The sequence below is a fragment of the Acomys russatus genome, chromosome 19 (genome assembly GCF_903995435.1).
Source record: "Acomys russatus chromosome 19, mAcoRus1.1, whole genome shotgun sequence".
Taxonomy (NCBI): domain Eukaryota; kingdom Metazoa; phylum Chordata; class Mammalia; order Rodentia; family Muridae; genus Acomys; species Acomys russatus.
In genome coordinates this window covers 5,080,004-5,104,148 of record NC_067155.1, presented here as the reverse complement: position 1 = coordinate 5,104,148, position 24,145 = coordinate 5,080,004, and the positions used below count along the sequence as shown (strand labels likewise).

Here is a 24,145-nt window from a genome sequence, read left to right as displayed (position 1 = left end):
GTGTCTCTCTGTTTGTTTTTGTCTTTGTGGATTGTCTGGGGGAATATGTCAATGAATGTTTCTATGTGTTCCTGACTCTATGTTTTGTGTGTTTCTTTGCATGGGATTGCACATCTGTATGTCTAGGTTGCTGTGTGTATGTGTGTGTGTGTGTGTGTGTGTGTGTGTGTGTGTGTGTGTGTGTGTGTTTCTGTCTGTCTATCTGTCTTTCTTTGGATGCTGTGTTCATGAATCTGTCTTTGTGTCAATATGTCTCTGTGTGGATGTTTGTATTTCATTGTGTCTTTTTGTGTTTATATATCTGTGCATGCATGTGTGTGCCTATGTATCGGTTTTGTTCATTTCTTCACTTGTGTGTCTGATTGTTTCTGTATGTTCATATTGCTTTCTGGTCATGTATGTTGATGTGTGTGTAAGTAAATGTGTTGATATATTATGTGTGCATCTCTGTATGGATGTGGTCTCTCTGTATGCACATGTTTGTGTGTTGTACATCTATGTTTGATGTCTACATGTATGTCTATGCTTTTCTTTGTTAGGTTCCATTCAGATAACTAAAGTTCAGCAAACATTATGATAAGTCAAATTCTCATTTCACTTTCATTGAGATTTCCCTCCAGACACCTTTGAAAAAATTGCCTTTCAGATGAAATCAGAATAGTTTTTCTCACGTCAAGGAAGGGTATATTGACTGTAGAATTCTTCCTGTCTTTCAGATGAACTCCTTGCTAAGAAAGAGGCACTTCACTAATCCTTTTGGTGACAAAGTGAATATGAAACATAAAGAGTGTGACATCTTTCACCTTAGGAATTCCCCACATGGTGTTGGACTTAAGGTGAAGATAGGAAGATTTAACCCCTATTTTCCACATGGACAACAATTCTATTTAACTGAAGACATGCTAGAGTGGGCCTCAGGAGGCAGACAAGTAAGTTGGAAATAATGTACTGATTCGCATTTATGCTTTCTTGTAATGTAGTGAAATGAAATAAACTGTCATACAAAGAACCTATTTTCTGCCCTCCTATATCATGTTTCTTCTCTTCCTTATTTTGATGTGATATATCTGTTAATTCCTTAAGGATTTTAGAAAGGCAGTGCATACAATATTTTTTATTTTATCAGAGCAAGTTTAGTTTTGAATATGAATAAAATACGATGTTTGAACATTCATTGATATTATTTCCTATAAAATATGCAGTATTCTCAAGTTACCATTATTATTACTACATAGTGATTTCCTCACTTAAAGAGAATCAATAAAAGAGATGTTCAAGAGCCTGAGCCTGATTGTAAGGATGGAGTAAAGACAAATACAAAGTCATTTAAAAACAGTAAATAATTTTTATTTTATAATTTTGTGTATACCATTTTACAAATAAAACCTAAATTGTCATCACCTCTAATAATCAATTCCCATTTTGTTATACATATTAGATATTCTTTGAATTATAACTATGTACTTTCTTTTATATGTGTACAGGTCTTTTGTCTGCATGCACGTTCATACAACACTTGTATATGTGGTGCATAAGAACATTGGGAGCTGGAGAGAGTTTAGTGGTACACAGTGGGTGGAAGAACTCAATTGTTATAGAGACTTTGTCGGTTTGTTCTCCCATTCCTTGTGACCTCCCATTCCTCCTACGCTCTCACCCCCACCTTATTTACCTCCAATAGGTATATGTCAGACATTGGGGATATCCTCCCCCACATTATGGGTTCAGGCTAACAAGTCTCATCTTGGTAGTGTGTCTATTCTTTCTTTGAGTGCCACCAGGGCTCCCCACCAAGGAGAGGTCATCAATTATGGAGCACCAGAGCTCATATCAGATTTAGTCTCTGCTCTGCACATAACTGTGGAGGGTGTCCTGTCCATTGACTAGATCAGAGTAGGAGTTCAGTGTTTTCTACGTGTATTGTTCTTGGTTAGTACTATAGTTTGAGCAAAGAGCCATGGGCCCTGTTCTACCCATTACAATGTTCTTCTTGTAGTTTTCTAAGATCCTCTGGATCTTTCTATTTCCCCATCTACAATTCTCTTACCTAGAGTCCAAAATAGATGCCCTCACATTTGTCTAAATGTCCAGGTAAGTGAAGACATTCATGGGGCAATTTGGAATAGTGCCCGGTTATAAGTGAACATATACTATGGGAGTCTTTCTGTTTCTGCTTTAACTCACTCAGTATGATCATTTCTAATTTCCTCCATTTGTTCACAAATTTCTGGATTTCCTTGTTTTTTTTTATAGCTGAGTAGTATTCCATATTGCACATTTATCATGGTTTCTTTATCCATACTTCTACTGATGGTCACTTAGGCTGTTTCCAGGTTCTGGCTATTATGAATAAGGCTGCTATGAACACAGTTAAGCATATGTCCTTGTTGTGAGGTGGAGCATATTCTGGGTATATTCTAAGGAGTGAAATAGCTGGATCTTGAGGAAGCCTTATTTCAAGTTCTCTGAGAAAGCACCAAAAATTTTTAACAATGTGGCTGTACAAGTTTGCATTTCCACCAGCAATGAAGGTGTGTTCCTCTTTCTACACATCCTAGCCAGCATGTGGTGTCACTTCAAATTTTTGACCTTAGTCATTCTGATGGGTATAAGATGGAATCTCAGAATCTTTTTGATTTGTATTTCTCTGATTACTAAAGATGTTGTGCATTTCTTTAAGTGTTTCTCAGCCATTTGATATTACTCTGTTGAGAATACTCTGTTTAGCTCTGAGCCCACATTCTTAATTAGGTTATTTGGTTTGGTGATGTTTAATTTCTTGGGTTCTTTATGTATTTTGGAAATTAGACATTCAATAGATGTTGATTTGATGAAGATCTTTGCCCAGTCTGTTGGCTGTCAAATGGTTCTGTTGACAGTGTCTCCTGGCTTGCAGAGGCTTCACACCCTCATGAGATCCCACTTGTTATTTGTTGACCCTAAGGCCGGGGCTGTTGGTGTTCTTTTCAGGAAGTTCTGTGTCAATGTGTTGCAGGCTTTTCCTCAATTTTTCTTCTAACTGATTTAGTGTCTCTGATTTTATCTTGAGGACTTTCATCCACTTGCACTTGAATTTTGAGCGTGGTGACAAACATGGGTCTAATTGCATGTTTCTACATGTAGACATCCAGTTAGACCAGCACCATTTCTTGGAGATGCTATCGTGTTTCCATTGAATAGATTTGTCTTTTTTGTCAAAAAATCAAGTGACGACATGGATATGTTTGCAGATTCATTCTGGGTCTTCAATTTGATTCCACTTAGCCACAAGCCTATTGCTGTGCCAGTACCATGCTGTTTTAATTACTGTTGCTCTATAATACAGGTTGAGATCAGGAATGAAGATTACTATTGAGGATCTTTCATTGGACAGAATTGTTTTAGCTATTTTGTGTTTTTTGTTTTTCCATATGAAGTTGAGAATTGATCTTTAAATTATTGTATAGGTCTTTTCATAAGGATTGCACTGAATCTGTAAGTTGTTTTTGGTTGAATGGCCATTTCTCCTATGTTAATATTCTCTATCCACAAACAACGGAGATCCTTCCATCTTCTCATATTATCTTTGATCTCATTCTGCGGGGATTAAAAGTTTTTTTCAAACAAGTCTTTCCCTTGCTTGCCTAGAGTAACTAAAAGATATTTTACATTGTTTGTAGCTAACATGGGGTGTGTGGTTTTCCTAATTTCTTCCTCTGCATGACTGTCATTTTTATATAGAAATACTACTGGCATTTTTAAGTTAATTTTGTATCCAGACAATTGGCTGAAGGTGTTTATCAGATGTAGGAGTCCTCTGCTGGAATTCTGAGGGTCACTTTGTACACTATCATACCACCTGCAAAGAGGCATAATTTGACTTCTTCCTTTCCCATTTGGATCCCCTTGATCTCCTTGTGTTGTCTTATTGCTCTGGCTAGAACTTGAAGAACAATACTGAAGAGATGTGTAGATAATGGGCAGTCTTGTCTGGTATTGAAGTGGGGTGTTGAAGTCTCCCACAATTACTGTGTGGAGATTGATGAGTGGTTTCAGCATTATAATAGTTCTTTTACAAATGTGGGTGCCCTTGTATTAGGTGCATAGATGTTCATAATTGTAATGTCATCTCAGGTGATTTTACACTTGATGAGTATGAAGTGTCATTCCTCATCCCTTTTGATTAATTTTGCTTGGAAGTCTATTTTGTTAGATAGCAGAATGGCTACACCAGCTTGCCTCTTGTGACTATTTGCTTCGAATGTTTTCCCCAGCCTTATATTCTGAGGTAATGTTTGTCCTTGTGGGTGAGATGTGCTTCTTGAATGCAGAAGAATCTTGGGTCATGTTTATGCACCCATTCAGTTTCTGTGTCTTTTTATTGGAGAATTGAGACCATGGAAGCTGAGAGATATTAATGAAAAGTGACTGTTAAGTCCCTTCATTTTTGATATTTGTTATAGTCTAGAGTTGGTGAAGTTGTGATTTTGTGATGCTGTAGTTATCTATTTCCTGTGTAGTTTTGATTGTAACTCAACCCTTTGGGGTGGAGTTTTTTTTCTAGTAACTACTGTAAAGCCGGATTTGTAGATAGGTACTGTTTGATTTGTTTCTGTCATGAAACATTTTGTTTTCTCCATCAGTGGTTATTGATAGTTTCACTGGGTATATTAGTCTGGCCTGGCACTTCTGTTCTCATATGGTTTGCAAGACCTCTGTCCAGGCCCTTCTGGCTTTCCTGGTCTCTGCTGAGAAGTCAAGTGTAATTCTTTTTTTTTGTTGTTGTTAAGCTTTTTTTTATTTTTTATTTTTTTTATTCTTTTTTTTATTAATTTATTCTTGTTACATCTCAATGTTTATCCCATCCCTTGTATCCTCCCATTCCACTCCCCCCCCCATTTTCCCATTATTCCCCTCCCCTATGACTGTTCCTGAGGGGGATTACCTCCCCCTGTATATTCTCATAGGGTATCAAGTCTCTTCTTGGTAACCTGCTGTCCTTCCTCTGAGTGCCACCAGGTCTCCCCCTCCAGGGGACATGGTCAAATGTGAGGCACCAGAGTACGTGAGAAAGTCATATCACACTCTCCATTCAATTGTGGAGAATATTCTGACCACTGGCTAGATCTGGGAAGGGGTTTAAAGTTTACCTCCTATATTGTCCTTGGCTGGTGCCTTAGTTTGAGCGGGACCCCTGGGCCCAAATCTGCCTATCATATTGTTCTACTTGTCGATTTCTAGGACCCTCTGGATCCTTTTATTTTGCTATTCTCGCATGCGTCTCTCATTTAGAGTCCCAATAGGATGCCCTCCCCTCTGTCCCAGTTTCCTGGTAAGTGAAGGCTTTCGTGGAACATGCCCCTTGGGCTACTATGCAGATATAAGTGAGTATATACCATTTGATTCTTTCTGCTTCTGGGTTAACTCACTCATTATGATCATTTCTAGCTCAATCCATTTATCCACAAATTTCAGGAATTCCTTGTTTTTAATAGCTGAGTAGTATTCCATAGTGTATATGTACCACAGTTTCTTTATCCACTCTTCTACTGAGGGACACTTAGGCTGTTTCCATGTTCTGGCTATTATGAATAAGGCTGCTATGAACATGGTTGAGCAAATTTTCTTGTTGTGTGCTGGAGCATCTTCTGGGTATATTCCAAGGAGTGGAATAGCTCGGTCTTGAGGAAGCCCTATTCCCATTTTTCTGAGATAGCACCAGATAGATTTCCAAAGTGGCTGTACTAGTTTGCATTCCCACCAGCAATGAAGGAGTGTTCCTCTCTCCCCACATCCTCGCCAGCATGTGGTGTCGCTTGAGTTTTTGATCTTAGCCATTCTGATGGGTGTAAGATGGAATCTCAGAGTTGTTTTGATTTGCATTTCCCTGATGACTAAGGAGGTTGAGCATTTCTTTAAGTATTTCTCAGCCATTTGATACTCCTCTGTTGAGAATTCTCTGTTTAGTTCCAAGCCCCATTTCTCAATTGGGTTATTCGGTTTGGTGGTGTTTAATTTCTTGAGTTCTTTATATATTTTGGATATTAGACCTTTGTCAGATGTAGGGTTGGTGAAGATTTTTTCCCAGTCTGTAGGCTGTCGCTTTGTTCTCTTGACAGTGTCTCCTGCCTTACAGAAGCCTCTCAGCCTCATGAGGTCCCATTTATTAATGGTTGACATTAAGGCCTGGGCCGTTGGTGTTCTGTTCAGGAAGTTGTCTCCTGTGCCAATATGTTCCAGGCTCTTTCCCACTTTTTCCTCTAAGTGGCTTAGTGTCTCTGGCATTATGTTGAGGTCTCTAATCCACGTGGATTTGAGTTTTGTGCAAGGTGACAAATATGGGTCCAGTTTCATTTTTTTACACATAGACCGCCAGTTAGACCAGCACCATTTGTTGAAGATGCTATCCTTTTTCCATTGAATGGATTTGGCTTCTTTGTCAAAAATCAAGTGACCATATGTGTGTGGATTCATATCTGGGTCTTCGATTCGATTCCACTGATCAACCAGCCTGTTGCTGTGCCAGTACCATGCTGTTTTAATTACTATTGCTTTATAGTACAGTTTGAGATCAGGTATGGAGATTCCTCCGGAGCACCTTTTATTGTACAAGATTGTTTTAGCTATTCTGGGTTTTTGTTTTTCCATATGAAGTTCAGAATTGAACTTTCAATGTCTTTAAAAAATTTTGTAGGTATTTTGATAGGGATTGCATTGAATCTGTAAATTGCTTTTGGTAGGATGGCCATTTTTACTATGTTGATTCTCCCGATCCATGAGCAAGGAAGAACATGCCATCTTCTCAGGTCATCTTTAATCTCTTTCTTCAGAGTTTTGAAATTTTTTTCATACAAGTCCTTCACTTGCTTAGTTAGGGTAACTCCTAGATATTTTATATTGCTTGTGGCTAATGTGAAGGGTGTGGCTTTCCTAATTTCTTCCTCTGCAAGCTTGTCATTTGTGTATAGGAAGGCTACAGACTTTTTTGAGTTAATTTTGTATCCAGCCAATTTGCTGAAGGTGTTTATCAGCTTTAGGAGTTCTCTGGTGGAATTTTGAGGGTCACTTATGTACACTATCATATCATCTGCAAATAGGGATAATTTGACTTCCTCCTTTCCCATTTGGATACCCTTGATCTCCTTTTGTTGTCTTATTGCTCTGGCTAGAACTTCGAGTACTATATTGAAGAGATATGGAGAGATTGGGCAGCCTTGCCTTGTTCCCGATTTGAGAGGAATTTCCTTGAGTATCTCACCATTTACTTTGATTTTGGCTATTGGCTTGCTGTATATAGCCTTTATTATGTTGAGGAAAGTGCCTTGTATCCCCGATCTCTCTAAAACTTTAAACATGAATGGGTGTTGAATTTTATCAAATGCTTTCTCTGCATCCAAGGAGATGATCATGTGGTTTTTTATTTTCAGTTTGTTTATATGGTGGATTACATTGATGGACTTCCATATATTAAACCATCCCTGCAAGCCTGGAATGAAGCCTACTTGGTCATGATGAATGGTATCTTTGATGTGTTCCTGTATTCGTTTTGCAAGTACTTTATTTAGTATTGTGGCATCGATGTTCATAAGAGAAATTGGTCTGAAATTCTCTTTCTTTGTTGAGTCTTTGTGAGGTTTAGGTATCAATGAGACTATGGCCTCATAGAATGAATTTGGTACTGTTCCATCCATTTCTATCATTTGGAATAGCTTGAAGAGTATCAGTATTAGCTCCTCTTTGAAGGTCTGCTGGAATTCTGCACTGAAACCATCTGGTCCTGGGCTTTGTTTGGTTGGGAGACTATCAATGATTGTTTCTATTTCTACAGGAGAAATAGGAGTATTTAATTTGTTTATCTGATCTTGATTCCATTTTGGCAAATGGAGTCAGTTAAGAAAATTGTCCATTTCCCTTAGATTTTCAAATTTTGTGGCATATATGCCGTTAAATTGGGATCTTTGATTCTTTGTATTTCTTCAGTGTCTGTTGTTATGTCTCCCATTTCATTTCTGATTTTGTTGAATTGGATAGTGTCTCTCTGCTATCTATTTAATTTGGCTAATAGTTTGTCTATCTTATTGATTTTCTCAAAGAACGAACTTCTGGTTCTGTTGATTTTTTGAATTATTCTCTTTGTTTCTAATTCATTGATTTCAGCCCTGAGTTTGATTATTTCCAGACATCTACTCCTCTTGGGTGTTTCTTCTTCTTTTTTTCTAGGGATTCCAGATGAGTCATTAAGTTGCTTATGTGGGATGCTTCCAATTCTTTCTAAAGGCACTTGGTGCTATGAATTTTCCTCTTATCAATGCTTTCAATGTATCCCACAAATTTGTGTATGTTGTTCCTTCATTTTCATTGAATTTCAGGAACTCCTTGATTTCTTTCTTTATTTCTTCCCTGACCCAGGTGTCATTTAGCAGAGAGCTGTTTAGTTTCCACGTACGTGTAGGCTTTTTGTTATTTCTGTTGTTGTTGAATTGCAGCCTAAGAGCATGGTGATCTGATAGGATACAAGGTATTATTTCAATCCTCTTGTATCTATTGAGGCTTGCTTTGTGACCTACGATGTGATCAATTTTGGAGAAGGTTCCATGGGGTGCAGAGAAGAAGGTGTATTCTTTCTTGTTTGGGTGAAAGGTTCTATAGATATCTGTTAGATCCATTTGACCCATGGCATTGGTTAACGATGTTATTTCTCGGCTTAGTTTCTGTTTCAATGACTTATCCTTCAGTGAGAGTGGGGTGTTCAAATCTCCCACTATTATTGTGTGGGGATCGATGTGTGGTTTAAGCTTTTTTAGCAGATCTTTTACATATGTGGGTGCCCTTGTATTGGGAGCATAGATGTTCAGAATTGTGATGTCATCTTGCTTGACTTTACCTTTGACGAGTATGAAGTGTCCTTCCTCGTCGTTTTTGATTAATTTTGGTTGAAAGTCTATTTTGTTCAATACTAAAATGGCTACGCCTGCTTGCTTCTTGTGACCATTTGCTTGGAATATTTTTTCCAACCTTTTACCCTGAGGTAATGCCTTTCATTATGGGTGAGATGTGTTTTTTGAATGCAGAAGAATGTTGGATCTTGTTTATGTACCCATTCAGTTAGTCTGTGTCTTTTTATTGGAGAATTGAGGCCATTGATGTTGAGAGATATTAATGACCAGTGACTGTTAAGAGTCTTAATTTTGATGTTGTTTCCAGTCGAGCGTTTGTGTAGTTGTGTTTTTGCCATGGGATAGTTATCTATCTCCTGGGTAGTTTTGGTTGTAGCTTGACCCTTTGGGATGGAGTTTTCCTTCTAGTATCTCCTGTAAAGCTGGATTTGTGGATAGGTACTGTTTGAATTTGTTTTTGTCATGAAATATTTTGTTTTCTTCATCAATGGTTATTGATAATTTTGCTGGGTAAAGTAGTCTGGCCTGGCATCTGTGGTCTCTTAGGGTTTGCAGGATCTCTGTCCAGGCCCTTCTGGCTTTTATGGTCTCTGCTGAGAAGTCGGGTGTAATTCTGATAGATTTACCATTAAATGTTATTTGGCCCTTTTCCCTTGCAGCTTTTAATATTTTTTCTTTGTTCTGCATGTTTTGTGTTTTGATTATTATGTGGCGGGCAGTGTTTCTTTTCTGGTCAATTCTATTTGGTGTTCTGTAGGCCTCTTGTATGTTTATAGGCATCTCTTTCTTTAGTTTGGGGAAATTTTCTTCTATGATTTTGTTGAGAATAGTTTCTGGGCCCTGGAGTCTGATGTCTTCTCTTTCTTCAATGCCTATTATCCTCAGATTTCTTCTTTTCATGGTGTCCTTAATTTCTTGGATGTTTTGTGTCAGGAGTTTTCCAGATTTGGCATTTTCTTTAATGGTTGATTCAATATCTGTGATTGTATCTTCTAGCCCTGAGATTCGTTCTTCCATCTCTTGGATTCTGTTAGAAAAGCTCACCTCTGTGTTGCTCGCCATCTTCTCTGAGGTCTCACGTTCTCGTTTTTCTTCTGTCTGTGTGTTTATCATTGAATCCATTTTCATTTTCAGATCTTGAACTGATTTTTTGATTTCTTTCATCTGATTTTTTGTATATTCCTGAGTTTCTTCCATTGCCTCTTTATAGGTCTTCAGAGCTTGAACCGTTTTATTTATTTCTTTCATCTGGTTGTTTGCATTTTCCTGCAATTTTTCCAGTTCCACTCTATGTGCTTCTTTTATGTCTCTCACCTGTTTGTCTGCGTCTTCCTGCATTTGATTACGAATTTTATTTGTTTCCTCCATTATCATCCTCATTACTAAGGATTTGAGGTCATTTTCTTGTATTTCCGTTGTATTTGAGTTCTCTGGGTTGTTTTCTTTGGGATAGCTGGAAACTGGAGACGCCATGTTGTTTTGGGGTTTTTTGCGTATGCTTTTTTGTTGTCCTTTAGACATCTTGCCGTCTTTGTTTTTGTTGGGTAGCTTCCAGAGTTGGATGAAGGGTGTCTGACAATAGATTCACTTGTTTTCTCAAGATTTCCCTAGGCTGTGATCTCAAAGCTTCACTGGTGTGGATGTTAGGAGGTTAGCCCTGTTGTTCTGGTCTCTCACAGCCAGTGATTTTGAGCCCCCCTGTGCTATGGATCCTGCAATTGTTCTGGGTCTCTGAATGAGCATTGGGTCATGCCAAGGTATCCACAGCCTTCTGTGTTCACTGCCAAGTCCAGCCAGGAACACTGGGCCCGAAACACGGGCTGAACTCAGCTAGATTCTCAGGGCCTGAACCGTCTGCCAAGCTCAGCTAGGGATTCTGGGCCCAAAATGCACACAGGGTCCAGCCAGAATTTTTGGGCTGGGAGTACACACCAAGCTCCGCTAGGGCCTTTTGGCCCAAAGTGCGTGCTGTGGTCAGTTATTGACTCAGGGCCCGGGCTGACCACCAGTCTCAGCCAGGAATTCTGGATTCAAACTGCACACTGTGTCCAACCAGAGTCTTAGAGCTGGTGGAACCGAGCGCTCTGTCCAGCCTGCGCCACAGCAGGAGAACTGGGGCTGCTCTGAGTTAGCGCCAGTGGTGGAACCAAGTGCTCCGCCCAGACTGTGTCACCACAGGGGAGCTGCCGCTGAGCTGAGGTGGCGCCTAGGGTGGAACTGAGTGCTCGGCCAAGCCTGCGCCACAGCAGGAGAACTGCGGCTGCTCTGAGTTAGCGCCTGTGGTGGAAACAAGTGCTCCGCCCTGACTGTGTAACCGCAGGAGAGCTGCCGCTGAGCTGAGGTGCTGCCTAGTGTGGAGCTGTGTGCTCAACTACACCTGCGCCACAGCAGGGGAGCTGTGGCCGATGCTGAGTTAGTGCCTCAGGCAGAATTGCTTGCTGGGCTGGGCCAGTACCCAGGACTCTGGGGCCGAACTGTCCGCCGAGTCCAGTCTGGTTCCAAAGGCTCCACGGGACCCAAATCGTGTCCCGAGTCCCCTTTCCCGCAGCAATTTCCACCAGCCACCACACCAATCGCCTCCACCGGAAGCTGCAAACCTCAGCCACCGCTGCTGGTGCCGCTGGTGCTGCTGGTGCTGCTGCCTCTGCCGCTGCTGCTCCGATCAGAGAAAATCCATGCTCCTCCCATGTGAAGGGGCACACATGTCCTCCGCACCCTGGTCTCTCCGAACTGTGGAGCACTCCCGCTGCCGTGATGTTCGGACCTCAGTGTTCCTGGCTCGGAAATCTGTGCAATTCCCTGAATTGTTCACTGGAGCCTCCAAACGTGGTCCACACTGCTCGCCGCCATCTTGGATCTCCTCCAGGTGTAATTCTGATAGGTTTGCCATCGTATGTTACTCAGCCAATTCTCTTGCTATTTTTAATATTTTCCCTTGTCCTGTATATTTTGTGTTTTTATTATTACATGGTAAGAAGATTTTCTTTTCTGGTCTATTCTCTTGGTGTTCTGTAGGCCTCTTGTATGCTCATATGCATCTCCATGTTCAGATTGGGGAAATTTTCTTCTATGATTTTGTTGAAGATATTTTCAGGGCTGTGGAGTCATACTTCTCTTTCCTCGATACCTATTATTCTAAAGTTTTGTGTTTTCATGGTGGCCTTGAATTCTTGCATGTTCTGTGTCAGGAACTTTTCAGATTTAGCATTTTCTTTGGTGGTTTCTTCAAGTTCTACAGTTTTATTTTCTAGTCCAGATAATCCTTCCTGCATTTCTTGTATTCAGTTAGAGAAGTTTACCTCTGCGTTGCCTGCTTTCTTCTCTAAGGCCTCTCCATTATGTTTTTCTTCTGTGTGTTCTATTACAACAGATTCCATTTTCCTCCACAGATCTTGAGCTGTTTTATTGATTTCCTTCATCTGTTTGTTTGTATTGTCCTGAAATTCTTCCTGTGCCTCTCTATATGTCTCTTTCATGTCTTTAACCTGTTTGGTTGCATACTCTGCAGCTGTTTACACATTTTATTTGTTTTTTTCTATTATCATCTTCCTGTCTAAGGACTTGGGGTCGTTTTATTGTATTTCAATTGTGTTTGGGTTCTCAGGGTTGCTTTCAGTGGGATAGCTGGGATCTGGAGATGCTGAACTGTTTTGGTTTTTGGTTGCATTCTTACACTGTCCTTTTGTCATTTTGGTGTCTCTGATGTTGGGAGGTAGCTTCTGGTGTCCTTCACTGGTTGTTGAGTGTGTATAATTGGTGAATGATTATAGGTCACGTGCCCTTGCCTGTGGGAATTAGGGAGTTCTTCCCTGGAACAGACCTGGTTTCCACTCCTGAAGACTTTGCAGAGGGCCCAGGACTGAGGGGAAACAAGTGGCTGGGCCCACCTAAAACAGCTCAAGTACACGTGCAACTCACGGGACAGAACAGGACCCAAATTACAACCACAGTAGAAGGGGCCCGCAAATAAGGGCAGTTAAAACACAGCTTGGACATTTCCCACAGGCCTGGTAGGATCTCTCATGCTCTCAGGAGAGACTGGATACCCCTGCAGTGTCTAGATGCTGATCTAAAAGGTTATCACAGCTCAGAGGGTCTGACCAGAGTGGGATCTTAGCTACAATGTGGCAGGAAGGACAGGCAGCTTGGACCAACGTGCCCAAACAGAGTGGGCATCAACCTTGCTCTGGGTCCCAAAACAGCTGATCTGAATCACAGCAGTAAAGGGAAAGGGTCTGCTGACTCAGTCTGGACCCTAAGGTGTAAAGCAAAGTCTCCAGGAGTAGAAACCAGGTCACCTGCCTGTTCCAGGGACTTTGACCATTTTTCAAGCCACAAATTACTCCTCATAAAATAATATATTAACTACAGTATCTTTGGTTGGTCCACTAGACTCTTACATAGTTTTTTCAAAATAATAATTCTGTGGCTAATTTCATTCTCTGTATTGAGAAATACTGGTAGTAATACAAATTTAACTGTAAGAAAATTTGTAAACAATATGTCCAATAATGGCTCTAGGATATGATATAGATGTGAATTCTGATGTGGTTGGTGTTCAGACATTCTATTTGAGCTGTGCCACTACAACTAAAAAGTTGTTTAAACATTAAATGAGTTACGTTCAGAAATTATTTAAGTTAGATCTTAACTGATAATTTCAGTTGGTTACATATTATGATATTTAATGTAAATATCCCTTCTCAGTATTAAAAAGGGAGTCATTCCAAGTCAATGAACACATGAGCTGCATGTGTAGCTACTGAACAACAAATCCATTCAATGTCAGGAATAAAATCTTATGCTCTTTCAACTATACCTTGCTTCAGCATTAGAAGGATATTCATTAGATAATACATGAGAATAAAAAATATAGAGGCAGTGCTTTGCTCTTAGGTATGTGTAACAGGATACACGCAGTATCAAAAACCATAAAAATGATAATATCAAAGCAATATAGATTTAAATGTGCATATTTAATGACACCCTAAACAAAGATTTCAAAGAATGATTATAAGAATTTCCTTGAAAAAAATCAAAAGAAGAGACACAAACTACTTCTGGAAGAATACAATAAGGTCAAAAGAACTTGTATACAATAAGGCATTGCTAGAGTATGTGAAACAGTAATACCATAATGATACAAAATAATAAAAATATTCACACAAAAATATGTAAAGGAAAATCAAAATAAAGGAAATTAAATTCTAAGTAAAATGTTTCACCAAAAGAATACTTCAAGATGAAGACATGATGGCCAAGTATGACGACTGTGCAGAAGTATTAGAAATTTCAATGTATGATGAAGATAAAACAATTCAGAAGATTAAAAGCACAAGAGACCAAGGTGTTATGATTAAAAGATCATATATACAAACAATGGATACGAGAGGAGAAGGACACACTCAAGTCATCAACACCAATTACAGAAAAATGTAGTTGTAAATTTCCAGTGAGATATGTGGCCATTAAGACACAATAGATATTTAAATACCAAAAACTCAATATCAATAAAGAAACAGCCCTTAACATTAAACTTAAAAATTGTTTTGTAACAATAAGGTAAAAATGGACACTGCAATACAGAATGCCATGTCATGGAAAGGCCCAATCTCTTTTACAGTAGATTCTTCTATGGACATTCTTTAAGAAGAAGAAGAAGAAGAAGAAGAAGAAGAAGAAGAAGAAGAAGAAGAAGAAGAATAGTGATGTTTTTCAAGCACTTAGAGACATAACTGCCAACCACAGTAACTATACTCAGCAAGATTATTACTCATAATAGAAGGATGGAGAATAAAGTCCAATAACAGACACAAACTCAAGAGTTCATAACCACTGAGGCAGCACGATGAAAGACACTATAGCAAGCCCTTCACAATTGTGTTCGCTTCAGCAGCACATATACTAAAATTGGAACGATACAGAGAAGATTAGCATGGCCCCTGCGCAAGGATGACACGCAAATTCGTGAAGCGTTCCATATTTTTATCTGGTGCTATCTCAGAAAAATGGGAATAGGGCTTCCTCAAGACCCAGCTATTCCACTCCATGGAATATACCCAGAAGATGCTCCAGCACGCAACAAGAAAATTTGCTCAACCATGTTCATAGCCGCCTTATTCATAATAGCCAGAACATGGAAACAGCCTAAGTGTCCCTCAGTAGAAGAGTGGATAAAGAAACTGTGGTACATATACACTATGGAACACTACTCAGCTATTAAAAACAAGGAATTCCCGAAATTTGTGGATAAATGGATTGAGCTAGAAATGATCATAATGAGTGAGTTAACCCAGAGGCAGAAAGAATCAAATGGTATATACTCACTTATATCTGCATACTAGCCCAAGGGGCATGTCCCACAAAAGCCTTCACTTACCAGAAAACTGGGACAGAGGGGAGGGCATCCTATTGGGACTCTAAATGAGAGACGCATGCGAGAATAGCAAAATAAAAGGATCCAGAGGGTCCTAGAAATCTACAAGTAGAACAATATGATAGGCAGATTTGGGCCCAGGGGTCCCGCTCAAACTAAGGCACCAGCCAAGGACAATACAGGAGGTAAACTTAAACCCCTTCCCAGATCTAGCCAATGGTCAGAATATTCTCCACAGTTGAGTGGAGAGTGTGACACGACTTTCTCACGTACTCTGGTGCCTCACATTTGACCATGTCCCCTGGAGGGGGAGACCTGGTGGCACTCAGAGGAAGGACAGCAGGTAGCCAAGAAGAGACTTGATACCCTATGAGAATATATAGAGGGACGTAATCCCCCTCAGGAACAGTCATAGGGGAGGGGAATAATGGGAAAATGCCGGGGTGGGGAGGGAGGAATGGGAGGAGACAAGGGATGGGATAAACATTGAGATGTAACAAGAATAAATTAATAAAAAAAAAAAAGACCTTCACAATTGAACACAAGATGTCAAAGGAACTCATAGACAGTATTAAAGTACAGAGAAGCACAACTATTAGAAAAGTATCAATTACTGTATTAGCAACAAGTAGACGATATTTACCAAATAATTTTCAAAAATAATCTAATCTCCATGATAACGTTACCTAATGAAAATCAACAGACAACAAGATTGGTCTAATTAAACAACAATAACAAAAAACAAAGACTCTTGTGTTACCTCCATGGAGGAAGCGTTATTTATAAACACGAGCAGATTTTTTCTATAAAAATTTGGGCAAATATTATAATGAAGTTTGATTTTCAAAATGTGAGGACAGTCTCTTTTATGGACATGGATTAGAATAATTCTTAACTAAAACCTACCAAGAGTACTGAACAGCACAACAGAATGATCGGTCTCTGCCCCTACGTCTACTTAAACCAGGCCTGTAAGTGTGATTCCAAGCATACAGGTTAGCTAAATAAGATACATCGCATAAATACAATCTAGGGTGTAATAACGTGATTATAAAAAAACAGCATAAAATGCTTTTAAATAAGTACATTATCCATTCAGTGTTTTAAAACAAAAACTGATAGAGTAGAAAGAATATATCTTGGCAGAATAGGATTTTCTATGGCAAACAGATTGACAGCACTGTACTAGTTGGAAAGAAAAATTTAAAACATCAATTAAAATCAGAAAGAAGCCAGGTGTGTATAATGCATGTGTGTAATCCAAACCCTTTCTAGACAGAGGCAGGAAATTTTCTGTCCTCATTTGGCCAGTCAGGCCTATATAGCTAATCCAAGGCAGGCAGCATAACATAGAGACCATGCCTTAAAATACTGAAGAGAAATTGAACAGTAATATGTACTGTCTCCATTCTTCTTCGAAATAGTCATTAAAATATTACCAAAAGTGCCAAAATAAAAATGAAAATATACAGAAAGAGAGAGAAAGAAATGTTTCCTATTCTACATAGGGAGTTGAGGTCCCAAATTCTACACAGTGCGACCCTTTTTACCCAACCACAAGAATTGTTCTAGTTAACTGTATATTGGAAGAATATGAGATTAGACTTTGCATGAAAATGACAGTGTATGTTTTTTGTTTGCTTGCTTCTTTTTGTTTTTTGTTTTTGTTTTTATTTGGGTTCTGGAGACAGGGTCTCTCTCTGTGTTAGTCTTGGCTGTCCTGGACTCGCCTTGTACAACAGGTTGGCCTGGAACTCACAGTGATACCTCTGCCTCTGCCTCTGCCTCCCTAGTGTCGGGAATAAAGGCATGCACCACCATAACCAACAACGATGTTGTTTATACATAGACTTTAATATTGAATTAAGGATTTGAAGTGAGCATGCAAGAAACAGCAAATTTCTGATGAAGCATATACAACCCTATCATCACGTTCAGAGTAATACAAAAGAATCCTTTTAACTTAAGAAATCATTCAATAAACTTTATACACAAACTAAGTTTTACTCAAGCCCTCCCAGTATTCACAGGCTTTGTAAAGTCTTCTTATTTCAGGAAACAATTCAAATTCTAGCTTCCTACACATTAACTCAGGACTTTGTCACCACCAATACACCAGGATCTACCTTTTCAGCTAATTTTTTGTTTAAACTGCATTTGTCAAGATTTATTGGAGATGTTTGCTATCTGAGGTTTGAGAAGACAGCTCACCTGTTTCAGATATTCTTTACTCATAATGCTAAAAGCATTGCTGTGATTAAACATTGACCATAAACAAACTGAGGAAAAATGATTGATTTGGCTCATTAGTTACAGCCAAGGGCAGAAAAAGAAGGAATTTGGAAGCAAAAGCATAGACACTTGAAGGAGCATTGCTTACTGTCTTGCTCTGTTTGATTTCTCATGTATACATTCCTAGGAATAGTACTTTCTGGAGTAAACAAGTATGCCTACAATGCATACCAATTAGTAAACTATCTCAGAGATATAAAGACAGGCTAGTCTTTTAGAGAAAATTCTTCACTTAACGTTCCCCTAACCAGTTCTGTCTTTTACTGTACTTTGTATGAGCTCAAAGAAAATTAATTAGAAAACCAGGTTGCAATTTATGTACTGTTTGCACAAAGAAAGATAAAAGTTCCTTTTCTTGAATTTCCAAGATTGGGTAATAATCTCAACTTTTTATCCATTTGCTTTAATATAATATAGTTATGGCAGAAGTAGCTAAAAGTTCTGGTATTAGCATGTATATTATTTTCTCAGATGCTGCCCTCTGTATGCAGTGCTGATTGTGGTCCTGGATTCAGAAAATTCAGGCAGGAGGGAATGTCAGCCTGCAGTTTTATTTGTGTCCACTGCCCAGAAAATGAAATATCTAATGGAACAAGTGAGTGTTTGCTGCTCTCATAAAGCCTTCACATTGGTAATACTATCCACCAACAAAGGGATGCTGAAGAAGTGTAAAATGCAACTGCAAAAATAAAATATACTATTTTCTCCATTAGTCTATATATGAATACAAATATTAACAACATAATAACGAAAAACTCTTATGCCTAAACCTACGTTTTGCTTCATTGAAAATTTATGTCATATCACAATTTCTCAAAAAAACATTTTTTGTAATTAAGCTGCAGTGAGAATTCCTCACCAGATCTTTCCTACTCATTCATCTCTAAAACTACATGTAGGGAAGATTGCAGTCACTAATATTTCAAATATACACTTACTCTTTTTGAACATATTTATGTGCCACTACATATGTCTATATGTACCATGTATATACATAGCCCCAGGTAGAACAGATAAGGCAAATGACCAATGTACTGGGTAATGAGGGTGTGGAAAGCAAATCTGTTATCTTTAGGAAAATTAGTGTAGCAGTAAAAAAAAATTACTTGTAAAATTATAAGAAACTGATTAAATATAAAACAGAATTCATTGAATATCTAGAAGCTCATTTTCAAGTGTCTGATGCCATTTGTTTCTAGTAAAGTAGAGATAAGTGTTGACACATGATCTACAAAATCTGAGGGGTCTTATGTGAAAAATTTAAATAACGCAACCCTAAGAATTTCATGAAATAATAAATTAGAGTCTGGGTCTCATACAGATTGAAATTAGGGAAGTATAAAGGTGCAGGATGTTTCCCATGATGATGGGATGAAAATGAAGGGCATTGTACTGCTCAGTCTGTAGAGGTAACTACCTTCAATTTTAGGATTAAAGCTTCCCATGATGAAGATTCCTAAATTCTTTCTCTGTACTGCCAGATAATAACATAAATAAGGAGATATAAAGTATTTCTTATAATTTTCAAATATTAATATTACATTTATATAAATTTTACTTCTCACACTCACATTCCTACTTCCCCCATATAAATCAACTCATTGCCAAATTTATGAACTCATCTGTTTCTTTTATATGGACACACCAATAGAAATACTTGCACACACACACACACACACACACACACACACACACACACACACAGAAACATAAAACTCAACCCTGATTATTTCTTTTACTGTATCTTTTATATCAACATGTTCAGGTTGGGCTATTGGAATAAGAAAGGCTACCACAGGTCTTGTCCAAGTAGAAGACAGTCTTGATCTCTCATAAAGACAGTATTAATTGAGCAGTCAATGAACTTAGGAGGCAAAGAATGTATGGGATTGGTGATTTTAAAACTCACTCAGCCACACTGTGGTTAGCGATTTTAGATTCTATGAATTTACCAGACTAAGTCACTTCATGATAGCATTCAGAATAATGAAAGAAATCTGTGTTTTATGAAAATATGTAAATGTTCTCATCAACACAGTTAGACAAATGATGGTTTGGTTTTGTTCTCTGTAAATATAAGAACTAATGAATATAAGATTTGCTCTACAGCAATGTCCTTCAATTATGCTATGAGCAACCAAATGCAACTATTTCAAAGATTCTCCAACAGAAGTAATGAAATGTCTTATCAATAAACTGCTGAAGCTGTACTAACAAATCTGTCCTTTTGTCAATCAGATATGGGTCAGTGTGTGAAGTGTCCAGAGGACCAGTACGCCAACATTGAGAAGAATCACTGCATCCATAAAGCTGTGATCTTTCTCAGCTATGAAGACCCCTTAGGGATGGCTCTGGCCTTAATGGCCTTGGGTTTCTCTGCCTTTACAGCTCTGATTCTTGGAGTATTTTTAAAGCACAACGACACAGCCATTGTGAAAGCCAATAACCGTGCTCTCAGCTACATCTTACTCATGTCACTCATGTGCTGTTTCCTCTGCTCTTTGCTCTTCATTGGCCATCCAAACTCAGTCTCCTGCATCCTGCAGCAAATCACATTTGGAATTGTATTCACTGTGGCTATTTCCACTGTGTTGGCCAAAACAATCACAGTGGTTCTGGCTTTCAAAGTCATAGCTCCTGCAAGAAGGATGAGGTACATTCTGGTTTCAGGAACACTTAACTGCATCATTCCTCTCTGTACACTCATCCAAATTATTCTCTGTTTAATCTGGCTAGGAACTTCCCCTCCAGCTGTTGATATTGATGCAGATTCTGAATATGACCACATCATCATTATCTGTCACAAGGGTTCAGTTATAGCATTTTACTGTGTTCTAGGATACTTAGGCTGCCTGGCCCTGGGAAGCTTCACTGTGGCTTTCTTGGCCAGGAACCTGCCTGACACATTCAACGAAGCCAAGTTCTTGACATTCAGCATGCTGGTGTTTTGCACTGTTTGGATTACTTTCCTCCCTGTCTACCATAGCACCAACGGCAAGGTGATGGTGGCTGTGGAGAATTTTTCCATCTTGTCTTCCAGTGCAGGGATGCTGGGGTGTATCTTTGTACCCAAGTGTTACATAATTGTATTCAGGCCACACACAATTTCTCTTCCAAAGATCAGGGTGAAATCATATTCCTAAAATCATATATCATGAAACCTTTTTTGGAAATTGATGTATTTATTCACATTACATCCTGGGTATAGAACCGATCCCTTCTCTTCTTCCAGTCCCACCCTTCCTCTCTCTCTCTCTCTCTCTCTCTCTCTCTCTCTCCCATCACCTCTCCTCTATTTCTCAGATAAGTGAAGATCCCCTTCCCATCCACCCTAGCTCACAAAGTTGCATCAGGACTGATCATGTCCTTTTCATCTGTGTCCTAGGAAGGCAGTTCTACCAAGAGGAAGTGATCAAATGTCTGGCAAAAGTGTCCATGTCAGGGACAGCACCCAGGCCTTTCACTTGAGGACCTACATGGAATCTGATTTGCCCGACATATACTTCTACGTAGGAACTCAAGATCCAGTTCATACATTGTCCTTGGTTGTTGCTTCAGTCTCATAAACTCCTCTGGGCTCTGGTTAGCTGTCTCTGTTGATCTTCTATTGGAGCTCCACTTATCTGAGTTCCATTTCAGCCACGGCTAGGCAGTGAAACCTTGTCCCAAAGAAGGGGTGAGAGCTAGAATCACCCTCAAATATAAAGAGCGTTTGTTAAGAAGATCCTAGATTAATTTTCAGCACTCACATAGTGGCTCATAACTCCAATTCCATGGGGTTTGACTCCCTCTTCTATCTTTTGTGGGCACCAGGGACTGTCACAGTGTACACACATTTATGCAAGCAAAACACTCATACACATAAAAGAAATCTAGCAATAATACTAAATAGATGCATGTACAAGAATTAAATTAGATTCTTATTAATTCTGACCACCAAAGGCAACGAAAGACCTTCATTGAAGAGCTGACAACCTTAGCCTGCTAAAGGAAAGCTTGGGTTGAGAGCAATTGTTGCTCTTGCCAAAGAACTGGGATCAGTTTCCAGCACACACATGGTGGCTTGCAACTATCTATAAATTCAATACCAGGGGAGCTTATGCTCTCTTCTGAACTTCATGGACATCAGGTATGTATGTAATGGGGACAAAATATGCAGGCAACACATTAAAAATTAATAAAGGAAATATGTTTAATATGGGCATAGGAGAAGATTTGCTCAGCAGGACTCCAGTAGTTAAGGAAATAAAGCCAAAAGCTGTCAATTAAATTTTCATGAAATTAAAAAGTTTTCTGTATATCAAAATAACAAAAAAATAAAATAAAATAAATTGAGTCAATAAGTACCCCCTCACAATAGAAGAAACTCTTTGCACCCTATACATCTAAGAGAGGACTAATGCCTACAATATATCAAGAACTCAGAAAGCTAAACAATAACAAATTTTTTTTTTTAAAAAGCAGATAATCTGGTAACTAAGCAGGCTAATGAACTAACAGTTTTCCAAAGATGTAATGCAAATATTTTGTTTCCATCAAATACCAGTTAGAAGGACAGTTAAAAAAAAAAAAAAAAAAAAAAAAAAAAAAAAACACTAGTAGCAGCCGGTGCAGTGGCACATAACTATATCCCAGCACTGAGGAGGCAGAAGCAGGCAGACTCTGTAAGTTCAACACCAGTCTGGTCTGCATAGTGAGTCCAGGACAGCCATGGCTCCACAAAGAAACACTGTCTCAAAGAGAAAGGAAGGAAGGAAAAAAGGAACGAAGGAAGGAAAGAAAGAAGGGAGAGAAAATTAGTAACAAATGCTGCAGTCTGCGGATGTGTATCTCTCCAAAACTTGACGATGCCTTGCGTGGACAAGTGAGGTACTGATCCCAGGAGGGTGGGTTGATGACATTAGAGAAAGGTACTGTCTTAGGGATTCTTGTGAGGAATGAGTGAGAATTAGGGCGTCTAGAGACTGGATTATGAGAGGTGCTTTAGGTCAGATTTAATACAGGAAGGTTTGAGCTTCGAGTCCCAGTGGCCTTGGTCTGCAAGTGAGTTTCTGTATGCGGTTCCTGGGTGGGATGGAGGAGAATGGAGCATTTGTTAAGACACAACTGGCTCCCTACAGAAACTTTATTCCCACACACCTCCCCACCCTGTGTTGAATCAAGAGCACTTGCGGTGCACTATGTCGGGACCTTGTTCGTCATACTGCTCCCTCAGGAGCCAGCGGGACTGGAAAGCACACAACGAGGCCAGAATAGACCCCCCAATCCACACCGAGAGGTTCCTATTTGGCTGGGCAGCCACAACCACGTGGGCCTCTGGACGAAGACAGCGCTGCAGCTCAGCCTTGAAACGACTTTCAAATCCAGGGAACAGAGAGGAGCCTCCGCACAACAGCACATTTTGTTCCATGTCGGCCTGCAACTCTTGCGGCACGGAACAGAGGCTCTGTTCCACCATGCTGGGGAGGCCCAAGGATGAAGGTCCCGAGGTCTCTGGGGGATAGAATAATAGCTCAGGACACTGGAAGAGTTCCTTCCCCACTGTGATCATCTGTTCATCTGGCAGCTTCAGGCATCGCTGGAATTTGGCAGCAGGGCGTCCTTGCTCCTTCTGGAAATCTGAGGCCACATAGCAGAATTGGTCCTTGATGCTCTCCACAATGTCCGTGTCTTCCTTCTTAAGCGGGAAGCCAGATCTCAAGATTTTCTCTGCCAAGAAGGTAGTCAAGTAGTGGCCAGCTAGGTCCAGGCGCTGGATGCCATTGGGTAGATTGTAGCCTTGAAAGACTGGAACTGTGTAGCTGACCCCGTGGCCAGTGTCTGCCACCAGCCCATTAATGCACCCGTTAGCATAGACTGACAGCACAGATTGGGAGGCAACATACATGGCAGGGGAGTGCAGAGGCTGGAAAGCTACTTCCACCAGCTTCTCACTGTTGTAGGCAGGGTAGAAGGGTGGATCGGTGAACAGCAGAGGATGGTCCTGGGTGGCCACTTGGAGGTCATTTTCCAGTATGTGGCGACAGATGAGATCAGCAGCTTCCCAGTCCATCACAATCATATTACAAACCAGTTGCATCAGAGTTAACTCTGGGCAAGCATGGACTGCCTCAGCAATGAACGTTTGCACTTTGGACTGCCCCATGGTGGCTTATTTTTTGGAATGGCAGCCCACAACGTTGGCCACAATGTAGGTGGGTTGAGTCTGTTCAGCAAAGCCTATCTTACACATGCCAGTACCCACGTGAATGACAATGCCATACATCTTTGATGGTATCTTGTTAGCAACCAAGCCACAGGGCTCTTGTAGCAAATTCTTGTTTATCGAGGTTGGGTGAGAGTTCAGATCAAAGGACCTGTTGGGCTCCCAGTACTTGGGGCCATTTACATCCATCTTTGGAAGTGCTTTGGTGAGTCTAATTGATGAAGTTGACAACTTTACCCAGGTGCAGGAAGAAGAAGCCCAGCCAGGACCAGGAGGAGCAAAGTGGGAGAGAAGTACACCAGGATATGTGTGAGATCACACTGCCTGCCTTGACTTCACAGTGCAAGGCCAGGGTGTGGGCAGAAGAGGTGCACACTGCCCCAGGGTTCACAGATG

General features: G+C 39.8%; 2 protein-coding genes and 1 non-coding gene across 3 annotated transcripts in view; 2 read left to right on the top strand and 1 right to left on the bottom strand.

Moving 5' to 3' along the window:
- Window positions 1–20,687, top strand: part of LOC127203096 (vomeronasal type-2 receptor 116-like) — a 28,828-nt gene extending 8,141 nt beyond the window's left edge. Inside the window, exons 4-6 of the mRNA XM_051161899.1 lie at window positions 717–929; window positions 18,016–18,139; window positions 19,783–20,687. Of these exons, the coding sequence (XP_051017856.1) occupies window positions 717–929; window positions 18,016–18,139; window positions 19,783–20,687 (1,242 nt within the window). The remainder of the gene's footprint in view (window positions 1–716; window positions 930–18,015; window positions 18,140–19,782) is intronic.
- On the top strand, window positions 14,757–14,863 carry LOC127204057 (U6 spliceosomal RNA). The gene has a single exon (XR_007832413.1). It is a non-coding gene; the product is annotated as a U6 spliceosomal RNA (small nuclear RNA).
- A 2,015-nt stretch (window positions 20,688–22,702) lies between the features above and the next one.
- LOC127202936 (actin-like protein 9) lies at window positions 22,703–23,938 on the bottom strand. Its single transcript, XM_051161780.1, is given in 1 exon segment — window positions 22,703–23,938. A coding segment is annotated over 1 exon segment (1,236 nt).
- Between the last annotated feature and the right edge of the window lie 207 nt (window positions 23,939–24,145).